General features: G+C 44.6%; 1 protein-coding gene across 2 annotated transcripts; it reads left to right on the forward strand.

Moving 5' to 3' along the window:
• Window positions 1-1,345: 1,345 nt before the first annotated feature.
• rsf1b.1 (remodeling and spacing factor 1b, tandem duplicate 1) lies at window positions 1,346-16,399 on the forward strand. Of its 2 annotated transcripts, XM_060057042.1 has the most exons (17): window positions 1,346-1,726; window positions 2,954-3,045; window positions 3,406-3,498; window positions 3,830-4,035; window positions 4,405-4,520; window positions 5,175-7,858; window positions 7,931-8,974; window positions 9,109-9,393; window positions 9,648-9,752; window positions 10,181-10,260; window positions 10,367-10,421; window positions 10,511-10,623; window positions 10,991-11,058; window positions 11,448-11,670; window positions 12,041-12,258; window positions 12,746-12,925; window positions 13,090-16,399. In XM_060057042.1, exons 1-17 carry the CDS (start codon window positions 1,573-1,575, stop codon window positions 13,638-13,640), a joined length of 6,267 nt encoding a protein of 2,088 aa, XP_059913025.1. In that variant the 5' UTR covers window positions 1,346-1,572; the 3' UTR covers window positions 13,641-16,399. The 2 variants fall into 2 exon arrangements, with proteins under 2 accessions (XP_059913025.1, XP_059913024.1); XM_060057041.1 differs by having other exon boundaries at window positions 5,175-8,974.
• Window positions 16,400-18,987: the final 2,588 nt, after the last annotated feature.

Here is an 18,987-nt window from a genome sequence, read left to right on the forward strand (position 1 = left end):
TTTGTCTGCAATGTTAAGCGATGTGAGTGAAGAATGGTAAGGGAGACAAGGGGTAGAGACGGGTATACATACAGGTGGTTATCTAGGGAGGTAAGAGATTTAACATGTCTCTTCCTTCCAAACTTTAAAATTACACTCTGCAGGCCAGAAAGACAGGTTACTTCTGTTTATTGTTTGCTTTAAAAGGAGTTGATGACACAAAGTCTAGTTGACTCAAATTGATGGATCTCATTCCAGAAAACTGCAGCTCTTTGTCCATAAGAAGGTCTCTCTGAAAGGATTACATGTTCCTGAGATACTTTTAGGACATCACAAATAAATACCCAGTTGGCCAGGGCCAGAAGCTATGAATTGATTGATTTATTGAGGGATTATTGATTCAACATCAACACCAAGAACACTTACCACTACTCGGTCAGAAATGAAGACTAGTGGGCTGGCCACCATAGTAACCGTTTATAATTGTACAGAAAAACAGATGCACAACAAACATTTTCAGGCAACAGAATACAATTCAATCGAAGCCAAAGTACAGTTAAATACAAAAAATCACCTGGAAGTACACTTTTAAAATAGTCAATCTAAAAATTTAGAATCTGCGTTAGCTTCTCAAACCCAACAATTAATTGTTGGGAGTGTTAGATAATGTGATTTCTCTAACTTTTTCTAGGCGCTCCGGCACACTCTGCTGGATATTAGGGGAACTTCTCTTCAAACCCTTTTTATAGTTTAGTGTGTTGTCGCTATACAAGGTTCGGGACTAATGTATATGCGCGGGTAATTTGGTACTACCTGTACCAAGTTATATCTGAACCAAACGAGCCTACCTGTATCTAAAGATTTGGATCTAACTATATGTCTATAAGCACTGGATATTTACATTAATATTCGGAAGCCATTATGGAGTAAAATAGCCTACATATTATATTAGGCTAGTTTTCTCTATATTCGATTAAACTACTCTGGTTGGTTGAGGAATATTTGAAATTGTCATAAATACTTCACTATGGATCTCTCCAAAAGAGATGCAAATAAGTATCATTAGATAGTCACTGATGATAACTAATTGCATCTCGTCTCATTCCAATGATGATCAGTGGCACGGGACAAGGACATTTCAAGAACCCGCTGCATGGCTTCATCTAATAACAACCATGTCATTAGTTACATATCAATAACCACAAATATTGTTAATGCATGCTATGGTGAAGTGTAGAATATATTGTTCAAACAAACAAACACGTGAATTGATCATAAAAGTATTGTGTGTTTCGAAAGTGGACTAAATGTGTACACTAGATTCCTCATTTTAATCATGTTCTCCTGAGAGTGGAACCATCCCACACACACAGAAACACGCACACACACACCGGAATTCCTGCGAGACGCAAACCAAAAAGACAGCGCAAATTAACACTAACGAGGATGATCTTTCCCCGCGCATACTCGTTTGTTTACATTCGCACATTTCACCGCAAAGACCTCTGGGCCACTATTCCGTCCGACGCGTTGTATTGTGGGCAGCAGCCAGTGGTCCTATGAGCTCGGCGTCTTGCTCCTCCGGTGGAAAAGATGGCTGCTTCGGCGGCAACGTCGAGCCCTCTCCCCGGTTTAAGCCCAAGTTACGCCGTGATATGCTCCTTTCTGGAGCGGTACGGCGCCTTGCTGGATTTACCGGAGCTCACCTTCACGCAACTGGAGCGATATCTCCAGGACACGTCCTCAGGTAGAGCAGGCGGAGAACTAAAGTGCTGTGGGGGATGAGAGTCTACACACCATTGCATGAACGATGTTGCTATCGTGCTAGCGGGCTAAGCGCTAGCCAGTTGTGTTATTGTGTGGTTTCTGACATGGTTGTGTGTTTAAATTAGATGTAATCGTGCCGAACATCTGTTAATCGAAGGAATATTCGAGGGAGTGGACCTTTGTGTAATAATTAGCAGCTTAGCTGCTAATTTATGTGCGTTTTTCGTGCAGTTAGGAGCTTTAAATACATGTTGTTTTACAGGCAGCCTTTATCTGCTCTCGAACTGGTTGTGATACAGCGAGAAAGAAATGTGCGATCTATAGTGGAGTGGGGATGGTGCGGACGAAATGTGTCCTTGTGGATTTTGTTGCAATTGTGGTTCTTAATGATCTGTCGAAATCCTCCACATTGCATGCGTTGTGCAAGCAATTAAGCACTTTATTTACAGTTACAATATTTTGGCATTTCGTGGTCGCGCATGCGTAGTCGGAACCCCAGACTTCCTGATTATTCTGTAATTACGCCTCGCGCAGCAAGCAAGTCCGTTCAAACTAATTGGCGGAGTGTATCCCACTTCCACGTGTGTTCAGCAGCACTACTGGGTTTTTAAAAAATAAATCGATTTTGTGGTTCTGTTTTCCAAAGCGCTATTCTCGGAGGCCATCTTGAGGAATACGATACAGAGCCCTGACAATATACTTTGTCAGAAACTTCCACTTCTTCAAGAATATAGCCTGTTCAAGCGAAGACGTTTTAAATGCCTTGTACATTATACAACTAAAACAATTATATCAAATAGGAGTACTTTTAATATATCAAAGTATAGTTTTAGAAGACTAACGATTAGTCATTTAACAAATCATGTTTCCTATATCATGTAAAATGTTTAATTCTCACATTAAAATGAAAGAAATTTCACCTGAAGAAAAATTAATGATTTCCTAATTGTTTTTGTACATTTTGTTTAAAAGGAAACCAGCGGTTGTTATTGTGTGCTTATTAATAATAATGTTACATTTATCATGTTTAGTTAATAATATTGAACTAATAACGTAAGACTAACCAAATGAAAACAAGGTTAACAAAATGTGAATACGTTATAACTAAACAATATGAGGGCTTGTTTCCCATCATATTGGTGATTCCCTATGTCACCTTAAATGCACAGGAGACATAACTTATTTTTCTCCAATGCAAATCCAACAGTTCCTAAGCTTCTGGTGGACCTTCACATGAAACTGCTGAGGAAGATCGGCAAGTCGGTGTCAGCTGAACGATGGGAGAAGCATCTTGTAAAGGTAAGTAATTGGTTTGCGTGCCGCTGGATCTGAACTAGCAAGTCTGTTTGCTCGATTTTAAGATTAGGATGGTTAATAGGCTTATTTGTTACTGCATTCCAAGGCAATGCATTTGATTGTCATGACAATGTATTCAAATTGTTACACCTACTTCTTGATACATTCTATCTGAAGTGTATTTTCAGTTTAAAAATGTTGGTTTATTTGTTTTTTGTTTCAAATTGCAGTGACATTTCTCCGGTCGATTGTCCAGACATCTTTGTTTTGAAAATGCTTTAATTTCATCCTGATTTCTTCTTTTTTTTATGTTTTTCAACGTTATGTTCATTAAGTGTACTCTAACTACTGTGTGTCTTACAGTTATGTCAAGATATCAACACTACATGGGCATGGGAGCTCGAGGAAAACGGATACAAAGATATGTCTGTGGAGTGCAAGACAGCAATTCTTAAAGTGAGTGAGGCGTATAGCACCCCCATTCAAACTAGCAAATTAAATTAATTAAAAAATGCTGGTTTTGCTAGAACCTGTGACAAATACTGCTCATAAGGTCATCTGTGACGAGGCTATGTCCTGCTGGCATTGGTTCTAATACTTCAATGTTGTATTTAATACTGCTGCAGCTTTGACATTTATCCCTCTGAGTTGTTATGTACATATCATTTTATAAATGTATATGTAAATGGAACTTCTTTAGCTTCAGTGCAGTCCAGTTATTATTTCACAGTATTAATCCCCAAGGTTTCCCATCAGACTAAACCTACTTTTTCGTATTTTTCCACAGTATTTGTGTGAATGCCAATTTGATGACAATGTTAAGTTCAAGACCGTCATCAATGATGAGGATCCAGATAAAATGCGGTTGCAGCCGATTGGTCGAGACAAGGACGGCCAGATGTACTGGTACCAACTGGACCAAGAAAACAACGTGCGCGTCTATCTGGAGGAGCAGGACGACCTGGACGGGTCCTCTTGGAAGTGTATTGTCAGGTAGATAGAAACATGCTTTTCCCCCCCAATGATTTTAAGCAATGTTGATGATTCATCCTCCCATTGCTGTACCACACCGTTTAATTAACAAGCAGCATGCCAAACAAAGCTTTTGCAATTTCCTTTCCTGATTGGTGTAAATAGGAGCAGAGTGATGTGATTTGCTAATCATATTTTAATTCTTGATATTTAGTTTGACGTGCTCCATTGTCTCAAAGGTCACCAATATGAGTCAATCAAAAACCGTAATTGCAATATTACAACAGACATTGTGTTGTTCCTCAGTTTAGAATTATAGTTTACATGTTTGGCACTCTCAAAGCCAGCTGTTCAGTGTTCACTAATGCTTTGTGATTGGTTAATTCACAGAACCAGACATGACTTGGCCCAGGTTGTAGCTTTGCTCAAGACCCAGATTGACCCTGAACTGTTGGCCAAAGAGAAAGAGGCTAGTGCTGCAGAAGGAGGGGAGAAAAACGATGGAGGTAAGTTCTGGAATAGTCATAAAGTGCGATTCAGTAACGCTTTCAATTAAGTGTTTCATTTTCTATTGTTTCGTCATTCTTTTGTCATGTTCTGTATTTGTTTGTTTTTTACAACAAACTCATCTAAATGTTTAACACACCCCAAAATCTAACTCCTTAGATTTGGGGTGCTTTTACATCGGAGTTGTTACACTGATGCTTCAGTTAGTTTAGGATGGTGGGAGCACTCAATCTTGAACTCTGTTGTGTTCAATCACGTTCAATGTGCTGTTCATAATATGCACATGCATTAAACGTCCAGAGAATGGTGACAACTGTACCTCAGTTGTCATGTTTCCATTTTAGTCACATTGGTTTTTTTTATTGGAAGAGGGATTTCGATATATGTATCCATGCTTTCTTGATGACAGTGACACCACAACAAACTTCCCAAAGAAATTACAACGTAGATTGCTCAAATGTCGGGTTTGCACATTTTGGAAGACTTTTAGGGGAAATTAACAGCATTTTACAAATGAGTCACTGGTTAGGACCAAATCAAACCAATTATAGGTGTGAAAGGGAAGTGGCCTTTGTCAATACAGCTTGAAGGTTAAATAAGTATATCACTGTATGCATATTCATTTGCATTATGTGTCTTTTAAATAATTTCAGATGGTTTAAAAAAGTCTGAGGACGTAACAACTGATGATGAAGACGCCAAAGACCCATCGAGCTCCATCTCACTAAAAACTGAGAGCAGTGAAACACAGCTGCAGAAAGATGACACAAAATCTGAAGTACCTGAGGCCAAATCCCCCCTAAATGGCCATTTCAAAGATGAATCCGAGCCTGTCGACCAATCAGACAAAGCTATTTCAAACACTAGAGTCATTGTAAATGATCAGGCTATCAAAGAAGAGCCCATGGAGGTAACAGAGAATAAAATCAAGGAACCTGTGCCATTTTCTGAGGTTGTATGTATCAAACCAAAATCTGAACCAGGCGACCAGATCCGAAGAAATGCCATTGAAGAACACCAGCGATCACTCAAGAATGACCAGCAGGCCAAAATCCCTCTGAAAAAAAGAGGGATGAAACTTAGCGAGGATTTTGACAAAAACAGTGGGACTAATATCATCACTCAATGCCCACCCATTACCAATTTCAAAGATGCTGCAAAGGTGGTAGGGACTCCAGGAGAGAAATTGGGCGAAAAGGATCATGTGAATGGAAACGCCAATCTCAACAAAGATTTACAGAGTGAATCCAGTAGCAAAGAGCAACAGCTGGCACAAAGTTTGAGTGTTAGTAAAATCATTGAGGACAGAAACAAAGAGGTGACATCAGCAGAGGACGTTAGACTTGGAGAGAAAAGGCAAGGCTCTACTCTAGACAATACATCCACAGAGCAGCAAGGCTCATCAAGTCAGTTGAGTCTGGTTAATAAGGTGATCACTGTTGCTACTGGAGAAAACGTACAGAATGACAAATGTCCTCTTAAGTCTTCCTTGCCTCTAACAGAAGGGCCTCCAGCTCCATCTAAGGATTTAAATGTCACACTTTCAAAGTCATCTGACCACAAAGAGCTTAGCAATACAGACCATTCTAAATCAATCAATGTACCAGTAGGTAAAATGGTTGTTAATACAGAAACTGACTTGAATCATAAAACTGACGTTAAGACAGACAAATCACATGATACAGAAAACCACTACTTAACCACTACGGCAAAAACTTCAGTAGCAACATCTGAGAAACCTAGTGTCCAAGAAAAGAAGGACACTGAACCTGAGGAGGACCGGATAAAAGAAGCCAAGTCTCAAAAAAGGAAGCTAAATGATGGCACAGAGACCCGTGATGGCATTTCAAAGTCAAAGGAGGTAGAGTTGGAAGCTGGTGATGATGTATCAAAGCCAATGGAGGTAGATTCCAAGGCTGGTGATGATGGGTCAAAGCCAATGAAGGTAGATAACAAGGCTGGTGTTGATGTATCAAAGTCAGAGACAAGTGCTCCAATTAAGGTGAAAGAGGGAAGCCAAACTGAAATGAAAATGAAGAAGGCAGATCAAGACATCAAGAAACCATTAAATACGGCAGAAAATAAAATTATATCCAAGCACTCTGAAAAAAATCGCACTCCGTCTGCAGATAAACATGAATCGATGCCGCACCAACCGTCTAAAGTTGACAAATCCTTGTCTACTTGCAATCCCCCCCATGAGGGTGAGAAGGCGACTCTCAAGGAGAGTGAGAAGGCGACTCTCAAGGAGAGTGAGAAGGCGACTCTCAAGGAGAGTGAGAAGGCGACTCTCAAGGAGAGTGAGAAGGCGACTCTCAAGGAGAGTGAGAAGGCGACTCTCAAGGAGAGTGAGAAGGCGTCCAGCAAGGAGAGTGAGAAGGCGTCCAGCAGGGAGAGTGAGAAGGCGACTCTCCAGGAGAGTGAGAAGGCGTCCAGGAAGGAGAGTGAGATGGCGACTCTCAAGGAGAGTGAGAAGGCTTCCAGCAAGGAGAGTGAGAAGGCGTCTCTCAAGCAGAGTGACAAGGTGGCAAACAAGGGGGGTGAAAAGGCTTCCGCCGAAAAGGGTAAGATGGTAGTTGGAAAGGAGAGTGACAAAGTGACTAGCAAGGAGAGTGACAAGGTAGTTAGCAAGGAGAGTGACAAGGTGACTAGCAAGGAGAGTGACAAGGCCGCTGGCAAGGAGAGTGACAAGGCCGCTGGCAAGGAGAGTGACAAGGCCGCTGGCAAGGAGAGCGACAAGGCGACTAGTAAGGGGGGTGATAAAGTGGACAGCAAAGAGAGTGAGAAGGCAGCAAGCAAGGGCAACGAGGCTTCCGTCAAAAAGACTGAGATGAAAGCTAGCAAGGAGAGTGACAAGCTAACGAGCAAGGAGAGAGAGAAGGCTTCTAGCATGGACAGTAAGAGTGTCTCCACCAAAGACTGTGAGAAGGCTGTTGCCAAGGAGAGTGAGAAGGCTGTTGCCAAGGAGAGTGAGAAGGCTGTTGCCAAGGAGAGTGAGAAGGCTGTTGCCAAGGAGAGTGAGAAGGCTGTTGCCAAGGAGAGTGAGAAGGCTGTTGCCAAGGAGAGTGAGAAGGCTGTTGCCAAGGAGAGTGAGAAAACTGTTGCCAAGGAGAGTGAGAAAACTGTTGCCAAGGAGAGTGACCACAATGTTAGCAAGGGGGGTGACAAAGGTTCCACCAAAAATAGTCAGATGGCAGCTAGCAAGGAGAGTTTGAATGCCTCCGCCAAAGAGAGTGATAAGGCAGCTAGCAAGGACTTTGATAAGATCGCTAGCAATGAGAGGGAGAAGGCAGCTAGCAAGGGGGGTGAAAAAGCTTCTGCCAAAAGGAGTGACAAGGTAGCTAGCAAGGAGAGTGACAAGGTAGCTTGCAAGGAGAGTGACAAGGTAGCTTGCAAGGAGAGTGACAAGGTAGCTAGCAAGGAGAGTGACAAGGTAGCTAGCAAGGACAGTAAGAGTGCCTCCAGCAAAGACGGTGAGAAGGCTGTTGCCAAGGAGAGTGAGAAGGCTGTTGCCAAGGAGAGTGAGAAGGCTGTTGCCAAGGAGAGTGAGAAGGCTGTTGCCAAGGAGAGTGAGAAGGCTGTGGCCAAGGAGTGTGAGAAGGCTGTTGCCAAGGAGAGTGAGAAGGCTGTGGCCAAGGAGAGTGACCAGTCTACTAGAAAGAAAAATGACAAGGCGGCTAGCAAAGACAGCGACAAGGAAGCTAGCAAAGGGAGCGACAAGGCTTCCTCCAAGGAGAGTGAGCCGACTGCCAAGAAGATGACTGACAAGGCTTCCAGCAAGGAGAGTGAAAAGGTTGTTACCAAGGAGAGTGAGCCAACTGCCAAGAAGATGACTGACAAGGCTTCCTGCAAAAAGAGTGATCAGGCTGCTAGCAAGAAGGGTGAAAAAGCTTTTGCCAAGGAGAATGATGAGGCTGCCAGCCAGGAGATGGACCAGGATGTGGATAAAATCAACCCTGAAAATGACGGTCGAGGCAAGGAGAGCAAAAAGAGCACTGCTACAGATAAGCCTGATGAAGTTACAACTACCAGCAAGGTTGATCGACCGGACGGCTCCAAAGCATTGGACAGCGACCCCCGCATGGCCATTGAGGAAGAGGAATCCGCAAAGCAGAAAGAGGACTCGGACAGCGAACCGCTGCAAAAGGTCAGGCGAGGGGGCGCTCGGACGAAGGCCAAGCCTCGTAGACGGGTCAAACACCAAATTGAGGAGAAACCGGCTGATTCTGAGTCTGACAGCAACACAAGGCGGTCCCTACGACGGTCGGCCCGGATCTCCAGACCAACTGAGAAGGTGGTGGAGAGACGGCACACCGAACCCTCGCCTGAGAAGCTTGGAGATAAGGAGAAAGAGGGGGGAGAAGAAGAAGAGGAAGAAGATGAGGAGGGGAAGCTGGTTGGTAGTAAACCAAAAGAGAAGAAGGTTGACCAAGAGGGCCAGTCAAAATCAAAAGTAAGTTAACTCTTTCTCAAAGCATCCTAGAAAACTGCCCGTAGAAGCTCACTCTGTATGTAATATACAACATGCTCTCTATGGAGTGTGGAAACAAATAATTCAAAATGGGCGTGCTTGTTTTTTTTTTCCAGGGGAGAAAGCGTCGAAAGATCCAGTGGTCACGGGCGCGGCGCAAAAAGAAAGGCTCCGGGGATGACGACAGTTCCAAGGGCAGTGGTGAGGCGTCCAGCGAGGAAGAGGAGACGGAGGCGGAGCAAGAAGACAGCGACGAAGACTACAAGGTTGAGCGGGGCAAGAAAAGAAGGAGAGGCAACCGGGAGAGACGGAGCTCCGACTCCTCCACCTCCTCTGATGACGACCTCCCGCCCAACGATGACCCCTGCAAGCAATGTGGTTTGCCCAACCACCCTGAGCTGGTGGGTCCAGCCGCTCTCCCTCTCACTAGAAACACCCATACTGAAATTGATGGATAATAAAACTTATTTGAGTTTGTCAACACATTTCCCCGTTTAGATTCCACTGACTCCACTGAGTTACTAAGGTTTTAAGCCGTTATGGTCGATGTTGGATTTTTTTTATTTTGGTGTTTAGATTTGGTTGTTCATTGAACGTACATCCTGCCGCGTATCGGTAGCCTTCCACTCACCACAGCCTACCGTTTCCCTCCCAGATCCTGCTGTGCGACTCCTGCGACAACGGCTACCACACGGCGTGCCTGCGCCCGCCTCTCATGATCATCCCTGATGGCGAGTGGTTCTGCCCCCCCTGCCAACACGTACGTAGATGGAGACGCAGTGTTTGCGATGGGTCGACTATAGTGTAGTGTTGGGGATGACTCGATCCACTTCTTGGTCAGAAGGAAATATACTCCTTTTTAAAAGAAAATGGCAAATATTGTCTCCCCCCCCCCCTTCCAAACCGGCAAATATTTTGTTTGGGAAATGCAAATATTAGTTATTTTTCAGATATACTAGATTAAGTCAGATACGTTATGAAATGGTATTTTCTTTGTGTTTAGGCGAATGAAAAAATATTTTATAACTTGCTTTTTCTTTTTTTTTTGGTCTTTAAATATGTCAGTGACCACATGATAAATTATTAATATATTAAAAATGAATCTAGATTTGACAACAATGAACATAATTGTTGCCTGGCAAGGTACATCTGAAAGACCTAACCCCCTGGGGTCCCTCCACCTTGCAGAAGCAGCTCTGCGACAAACTAGAAGAGCAGCTGTTGAACCTGGACACTGCATTGAAGAAGAAGGAACGTGCAGAAAGAAGGTGAGGCCCTGCCAAATCTCTGTTGCAGCTATAGCATGTGGGTGGAATTGAGGTCAAAGAATCACAATAAGAATGTTTTTGACTACAACATCTGATGTTTCTGTAGGAAAGAGCGTTTGGTGTACGTTGGAATCAGTGTGGAAAACATAATCGCACCTTCTGTAAGTACTCCAAGCGGTTGTACCTCCAAATACGCTCAAGTTGTTATTCTTGCCAGACTTGGCTGTAACCTTTCTCTTTGTCTTCCAAGGCTGAGGTGGAGGAAGTCAAGGAAGAGCCAATTATCAAGGAGAAGAAAGAGGTGAAGCGAAGCAAGAGCTGGGGTCGTAGGTCGACGCGTGCCAAGAAATCCATAAGCTACAGGTGATTCAACAAAACGTATTATCATGATCAAAACCACATTTTAAATGTTACTTTAAAAGGTATATGCACATAATTCCCGCCCTTAACGTACAAAATCTGTTTAGTTACCAATGTTGGATATTTCAGAATTCTGCCACGACAAAAATATAACATGTTTTGGGCGCAAGGAGAAATACAATTAGGGCATCAGGTTTATTCATTTCCACATTATAAAATTTATAATAAGGTGCATTCAAACACGTACATCAGGAAAAACTTTTACCTGATAAAGTTATGATTCAGTAAGCAGGTACGATGCAATAGTGTAACGTGATGAACAAAAATTAACCCAGTTTCTGTTTTAATGTCTTGATTATTCTCTTCACAGGTTTGACGAGTTTGACGAGGCCATCGAGGAGGCAATCGAAGAGGACCTCAAAGAAGCCGAGGGCGGAGGTAGGTGGAGCTAAATATGCCAGTGTCCACCACCAAACATCCCCTCATTACCATCAGCCTAATCTGGGACCCAGCGGTCCCACTGTGTTATAGCAGCAGAACCTCTAGGGGGAGATGGCACGGAGCCTCGGCCTGGAACCAAGATTTGAAAGGGGCGGAGTTACAAGACTTTTGACTTGTGCTGGCGAACTTGTGTTACTGTTAATAGGCAATTAGGCGCTTGCAGATCCCCTCCTCCTGCATCTTAATTGGTCGAAAAATGAACATGCAGCAAAAAATTTTTTTAAAGCTCTGTTCACTACGGATCATTTATTCATTTTCTTTTTTTGCGCGACCACCCACCTCAACCTCCTTCACAACTCGCGACCTTCGACCCCACTTGCTCACAGGGGCCGGCCGGGGCAAGGACATGGCCAACATAACGGGCCACAGCCGGGGGAAGGACATATCCACCATCCTGCAGGCGGGGGAGGGCCAGGAGAACGGCCAGCCGCCGCCGCCGCCGCCCAGCGCGGGCCAGCGCAGGAAAAAGCGCCGGCGCCTCAACGACCTGGACAGCGACAGCACGGTGGACGAGGAGGAGAGCGAGGACGAGTTCCGCCTCAGCGACAGGTACGCGCCAGGAGCGTTCACACTGCACTGCGCACACACACACACAGGCGCGCAGACCGTGCACACATACATGCGCAGTGCACACGCGCAAAAAGCACTCGTACACACCTGCAGTGCATACCAAACTGATGCTTTTTTTGTTTTTCCATAATTGAAAAGTTATGGTAAAACAACTGAGGGCAAAACATTGAAATATACCACGCTTTCAATGACTAATCTGACCACATTGTGTGTCCTTGATATTATAGCATTATGATAATGTTAAGTAGAGCAAATGTCTAAGAAGGCATAAGTACAGTATACAATAGTAAAACAAGAACGAGCGTCAGTGTGCCGGCCCTAGTAACCCGGCGGCGTCCCGTTGCCTTAGCTCTGAGGAGGAGGAGTTTGTGGTGACGGACCAGGAGGGCGAGAGCGAGGCCGCCGACTCCCACGACAGTGACTTTGCCAGCGGGGGCGGGCGCCGCAAGGTGGCCCGGCCCCGGAAGGTCCCCAAGCAGAGACGCAGCGCCCGCCGCCGCCGCCGACCCCGCGGCTACTCGGACGAGGAGGAGGAGGAGAGCGACGAGGATGAAGAGGAGGAAATCGGTACGCATGTGTTTATGATTAAAAAAATGATATATATCTGATTTGTATCGCACCGCAACGCCATAGTCTCGTGCTTAGGGTGTTGTTCTCTGTCAAAAGGTTGTGGGTTCCACTCGCTACTGGGAGATTTGGGTAAAACCGTTCAATGGCTAAAGAGACATTTTGGTACCAAGTTTGCAAACCATGTTGTGACATTATAGTCACAACATGTGACCCTTATATTTGTTTTGAATCAGTGTTGACTGTACCTTTCCTGAATACAGTTTCCGATTAAAATATGACGATTCGGTTGATGAAATGCTACATTTTAAGGACGGTATTTTAAATGTCTTGGGCTAAATGAATGCAACGATGACCCTGCAATGAATATTATACGCACACAAACATTCTAAGAGGACCCATGGAAGAAGTTACTATTAGTCGTTTTTTATTTTAAATATTGGGATTGGTAAACATAGTCTTATGGAGGTTTTGTCTGTTGTCGTAGCGACGGCGGGCTCCAGCGAGTACAGCGACAGCGACCTGGACGTGAGCATGCGGAGGTCGCGCCGCAGCCTCAAGAGGAAGGTGAACTACCGTGAGACGTCCGAGTCGGACGGCTCCAAGGCCAGCACCAACCGGGACAAGATGAAGTCCCGCCGGCCGGCGACCAGCTCGGACAGCGACGGTCAGTCACTCCCTGAGCGCGGATACTACTTTTAAATGCATTGTAGTATAGTGCATAGTACTAGTATACAATGGATTTAAATGTCTCCGGTGTGAATACCAGGGTGCAAATAGGCCCGCTGGTAGAAGAACCTGAATCCTAACGGCGCTGCCTTCCCTCTGCAGCGAGCGAATCGGAGGAGGAAAAGAAGAAGGGGAAGGGCAAGGGCAAGCGGCGGGCCGAGTCCCCGGACGCCCGCTCCCTCAAGCGCCGGCGGCTGGCGGTCAAACGGCGGCGGACATCGGACGACTCCGACGGTGACTCTGACGACTCGGGATCCTCGGAGGAAGACCGCCCGGTCCGCAAGCGCGTAAACCGCATCGCCTCGGACGACTCAGACGAAGAAGAGGAGTCAGCGGGGGTGGGGGCGGAGAAGAAGGCGACGGAGAAGGTGGGCTCGGGGGGGAAGGCGGAGGAGGAGGAGGTGGGCGGAGCGGCAGCGAAGGGGCCCCTCGCCACCGCCCCCTCGTCGGACTACGTCCTGGCCGCTAACGGACCGGGCCCCGTGAAGGGCCTCGAGGGTCTGGGCCCCCTGGAGCCCAAGACCATGGCGGCGGCGGGCGCGGCGCCCAACGGCCTGGCCCCCCAGGAGATGGCGCCACCGGAGGAGGACGAGGACGACCTGTTGGGGGTAACGGACCTGGTGGACTACGTCTGCAATAGCGAGGACTTGTAAATCAAGAGTAGAGAGGGAAGGGAACGTAGAGGGGTTGGGGGGAAAGATGTACTTTTCATTTTTTTTGTGGTATTGTATTTTTATATTGCTTAACTTTATGAACGACGTTCCTCTGTCCGAGGAGCACTATGCCCCCCCCCCCCGTCGGTCCACCCCTCTCCGTATGAGAATCCAAACTGCCCCCCCCCCCCCAACCCAAGCCAAGCACTGCTTTACCTCAGTGTCCCAACAGTCGAGTCGTGTGACCTAAATAGTTTGGCTATATTTTGCGCCACCCACTATTGCAACAAGAATCGACAATAACAAGCCAGTCCTCTCCTCTTGCTGCCATCGGTTGTGTTCTCATTGTGATCTCATGTTTGTTACGTTGCCAATGGTCCAGGTGTCCGTAGTCCTCTGTTTGCCCAGGAGTAGGAAGTTCAGGGTGCACGCTACTCCGCTATGAAATGGATGATCATGGAGATGAAGACAATTACAATTAGGGCATTTAGCAGACGCTTTTATCCAAAGTGAATTACATCGGTTAATACACTCGTGACGTGACGTTGACTCGTCAACAAAGAATACTCCAATCCGTTTTCTTAATCTTTGGATATGTTTATATGGTTTAAAAGTCAACCGCATTCCAATAATGATCTGTTTTTAACGTACAAATTTTAGCATTTTTTTCCTTTCTACAAACATTTTGCCATTTAAATCTAGATCTTTCCGCCAACTAAAAATAGAAACTCTTGGCAACGTTTTTGTTCTCCATTATCTGTTGGTACATACTAGTACTGTTTCTCATTCTATTCTATCTATATGCTGGATAAGTTGGCTCGAACACCCAAAGGACTCTTGGGTACCACGGCTGATGTCTGTTGGCCTTAGACCACCACTAGATGGCAGTTGAGGCACGGTGTTGTCCCACGTGCAGAAGACGGACATAGGACCACCAACAATACCAAGATCGACAGTGCGAATCGGACGTGCTTCCAACAACTTGCTCAATTGTTCTGTCGCCAAGTGTTGCGGTACCATTCATATACCTATTCAAAGCCTGCCTGTCTTGCAGGAAGGGTTGAATGTATATAAAGGACCAATTATTAGTGTAGAACTTGTCTCCCTGCCTCCACCCCATTAGCCTGCCCCCTCCTCCAAAAGTGGTTAGTTTAGACTTTGTACATTCATTGTATACATATATAATTATTTTTACATTTCTGTGCTGTCATTGAGGAGCGGTGAAATTCCCATATTTAGACGTGTCATAGAATCTGTAAAGGGAATGTTGTGCGTGGATAAAGTCACTCACATTGGGGCTTTATTTTTTTTTTTTGGGACTATTTGGAGCTCATCCACTGTTGTAAAACAGTGGAGGATGTTTTCATAGTTTCCTGTTTGAGTGTTTTTGCTTTGCCTTTGGGGGGGTTGGGGGGTTTGTTCGTAATATATCCGTTATTTTTACCATTTGTGTTTTTATATCCCATCTGATAACTATAATGTATTTTTGTATATCTGGAACTGTGTTGTCGTCTCTTTTGGATCACCGTCTCCTCCTCTTTGCATCTTTCCTGTGTGTGGGTTCACCCCCTCTCCGCATGTTATTTTTCCTCATTGAATGCCCAGCTCCAAAACTCGACACTCCTTTGACTGAGTGGTGTATTTATTTAGAAATCCCTCTTTGCCTTCCATTAGTGTCTATGAAGTGTGATCCCTCTCAACGTTTCCTTTTTAAACTTCTGTAACGGTAATAGACTTAGGTGAGGCCGTCTGAGCCAATCATACACACAAACATAAAATAGTTCAATATATATATATATATATATATATATGACATGTTTTCTAACAAATTACCCAGAATCCAATTCTGAGTAGTAGTTTGGTCAAGCAACCCTGTTAGTCCACTGTTTCGGAACCAGTCTGTATATCTGTAGGTTTTGCTGTAATATATGTAGAGGTGTTTTATAATCACAAGAAAACAAATATATTGGGCAATTATTACAGATTGCATGAGATTTTATTATTTTTCTTTTGTAGGAACTTAATGTTTATACCGTTTTTTTTGTAATCAAATCAGAAAACTGGCATGTTTGGATTTATTTAGGATTTTATCTCCCCCCAACCTATTGCATTATTACAAAGGGACATCAAAGGATATCTGATTTGCAGTGAAACTGCATTGGTAGGCATGATAAGCGACTGACGGGAAGTAAAAAAAACAAAAAAACATACAGAATTGTGTCTCGTGAGTGATAATAAGTAGAATATCCTTGTAAATTAGTCTTGGCATGGTCTTCACAAAGGATAAACCACTCTTGTTCTTTGTTGATTTTCATATATCTATATATATACTAGCTGTGGCCAAATCAATTTAACTGAAGCTAAAGGAATGAAGTGTCGCGTGTCATTCACGGTGCACGACATTGGTTTGACTGTTTCTACTTTTAGATTATGTTGGAGAAAACAGTAGCAAATGATGGGGAGGGGTGTGGAGTGATGAGATGCTGGGAAGGATCCCTTGAGTGGGTTGTGTTTTTCCCTCTATGCCACATACAGATGGGGGGGAAAGTGGAGAGATGGTGCCAAGGACTGAAGTGTTAAAGCGTTGCCTATTACCTCATCTCCAACCTGGGAGGAGAGACGTCCTTGTCTGTTATTTTGAACCTTGTAGATTGCTCATCGATGTTGCGTATGTCCTATACATTTGTTTTGTTAATGTCACTATGTTATTTCTTATCCGATCTTGTACATTTGTCATAATAAAATGGGTTTAATCCTGACTCGCGGTTGGGATTTTTGTGATGGTCAGTAACACTTAAAGGTTTAACAAATAATTGGTCATTTAATAAGATCTTGGCCTAAATGTTATATTCATTGAGTTATATTCATTTTTATATCTTTGATAAATAAGTGATCTCTCACTGTCTCTTTTATTATTGATTCAATCAATGCTTATTGATTCAATCAATGCTTATTGATTGATAGGATCAAAGAAGGTTACAAAGTTCCCATTTTGCAACAGACCCCATGTCTAGGGCTTAATGAGGAATCTGCAGTATGACAGGAATCTGTCTTGTGTATGGTAGATCTATTTTTTTCCATCAGGAAACAGCCGAAGACCTAAATATAACTTTACTGTTACTTCTTACGTAAGTTACTATAGCCAACACAGTGGCAGATAAGTAAATAGGGAGTGTGTCTACGTTCCCCGGGTCCTATGTTCCCCTCTTTGTATGAGACTGTGGAACATAGGACCCTTTTTTTTTAAAAAGGGTCCTTTCCCCGCCTTATCCAAAAAGGGTCCTATGTTCCCCGATATGTATGTGACCGGAGAACATAGAACCTGGGAAACATACGACCCTTTCTTAAAAAAAGGGTCCTATGTTCCCCGGTCTGTTACCTTTTCCACCATTACTGCCAAATTCCATGGCAAATACGCCTATGTTTGACGCGCATTATGCAAATAGGCCTTGACGAGGAAAGATTAGGTTAGGGGTGGCAAACCTGCAGGTCTCGAGCTGCATGCAGCTCTTTGGCCGCTCTGTTAATTATGTCACTTTATCTTTGTCCAAAGGGATCCTTTCAATGAATGTTAGTTCAATCAGTAGAGATAAAACTTTGATCATAAACTCATTATTTAATTTCTAAGCACACCCAGAGAGAGCAGGCTCCACAATGTTTCCTTTCGCTTTCAACGTGCGAAAGTTAAGTTAGGTTAAAGACAGGTATTTAGCAGATGCTTTTTCCCAAAGCGAAATGGACTTGCAGCGGGGGCATTGAACCCTGGTCTCCCAGATGTCAGTCGGGGACGTTAACAACTGCTCCAAGTTGGAAACCTAGGCTTTTTGCTCAGTGGTTAGAATTTGTCTCCCATGCCATGGGTGTGTCGTAGTTGATGGGGTGGCAGGTTTTATTTTCACTGAAATTTAAAAAAAAATGAGGCCCCAGGTTCCCACAGCCCAATGGTCCCACAGCCCGATGGTCCCACAGCCCGATGGTCCCACAGCCCGATGGTCCCACAGCCCGATGTTCCCGCATTTCTGAGGATTTTTTCACAGAAAAATGAGTCCCTATGTTCGCATAACCAATATACAGGATAAAAAGTAAAAAAAAATATTTTTTGCAATTTACCATCGCACTCTGAACGATGCTGTTCAAGTGCGCCACCCATCGCTGTGAATGTTTCCTTTCCACCTGAAAGACCAGCAGCAGCTTGCTGAGGAGAAGCTGGAGAGGGCAGACCGGGGTGATCCTCCCCCAATAAGGAGACGCAGGTGGAGGGAGTTGGAGAGGGCAGACCGGACAGATCCTCCCCCAATAAGGAGACGCAGGTGGAGGGAGTTGGAGGCCCGTCCCCAGAGGCTCAGGGAGCAGTACATTGCAGGTCTCAGAGATCTGGCATCTTACTGGAAGGTTGTCAGCCGCAATGTTTTCCTGTAGGCTAAGGGAAAGGGCTTAGCCCCTCCTTTTTTTGAGAAGAGAGCTAGAAGTTTTCAGTTGCTCTTTAATTCGTCACTGCCAGATTCAGAATCTTAATGTGTATATATATTTATTTTTCATGTTACCTGTATTATTATTGTTGTTGCTGTTATTATTTTAATTAATATTATTAGCATTTTTAAACCTCGATGCAAGACAATATGATTAGGGGTGGGAATATGCAAACATGAGTAATCTTAGATTTAAAATGCCAAAAGCTGCAAATTTAGGATTTGGGCTGCTTGAGCTAAGGTGGGCCATGCGACTGAGAGTCTTCCGTAAAGATTGATAGATTGCGGGGAATATAGGACCCCTTTTCCAGAAAAGGGGTCCTATGTTGCCCCGCAATAGTGGGGAACAGAAGACCCGGGGAACATAGGGATGACCCCAGTAAATAGTTAGCCTTGGCTTTTCTCTAGGTCTTGCAGGTAGTAAGTACATGAGTTCGACTTTGTAGCAACACCAATGCTACTCGCCACCTAGGTGACTTGCTGCCACACTCCACCTATCGGCATGTTTTGCTGGCCTCCTCCAGAACAAGGACGCAGAGTGGTGATGTTGGAAACAGGTTTATTGTAGAGTTTGACGTGAATGATACATGAAGATGGGGCTCCATGCTGCCATGTAGGACATCTGATGGCCCTGAGGTGGGTGCTGGGATGGCTGGTTTAACCTGTTCATATTGATTGCTTAACGTTCAACAGGTGTGCAGCCCCACCCCGCCCAAGGGTCCAATCAGACTGACTCAGACCAGGTAAGGCTGCTTAAGGCCCAATCCCATTTCTACCCCTTCCCCCTTCCCCTTACCCCTCCCCCTTGTTTTGAAGGGGTAAGTGTAAGGGATAAGGGGAAGGGGTAAGGGGTAGAAATGGGATTGGGCCTAAGGTCC

This window comes from Gadus macrocephalus, chromosome 7 (assembly GCF_031168955.1).
Source record: "Gadus macrocephalus chromosome 7, ASM3116895v1".
In the NCBI taxonomy this organism is placed as follows: Eukaryota; Metazoa; Chordata; class Actinopteri; order Gadiformes; family Gadidae; genus Gadus; species Gadus macrocephalus.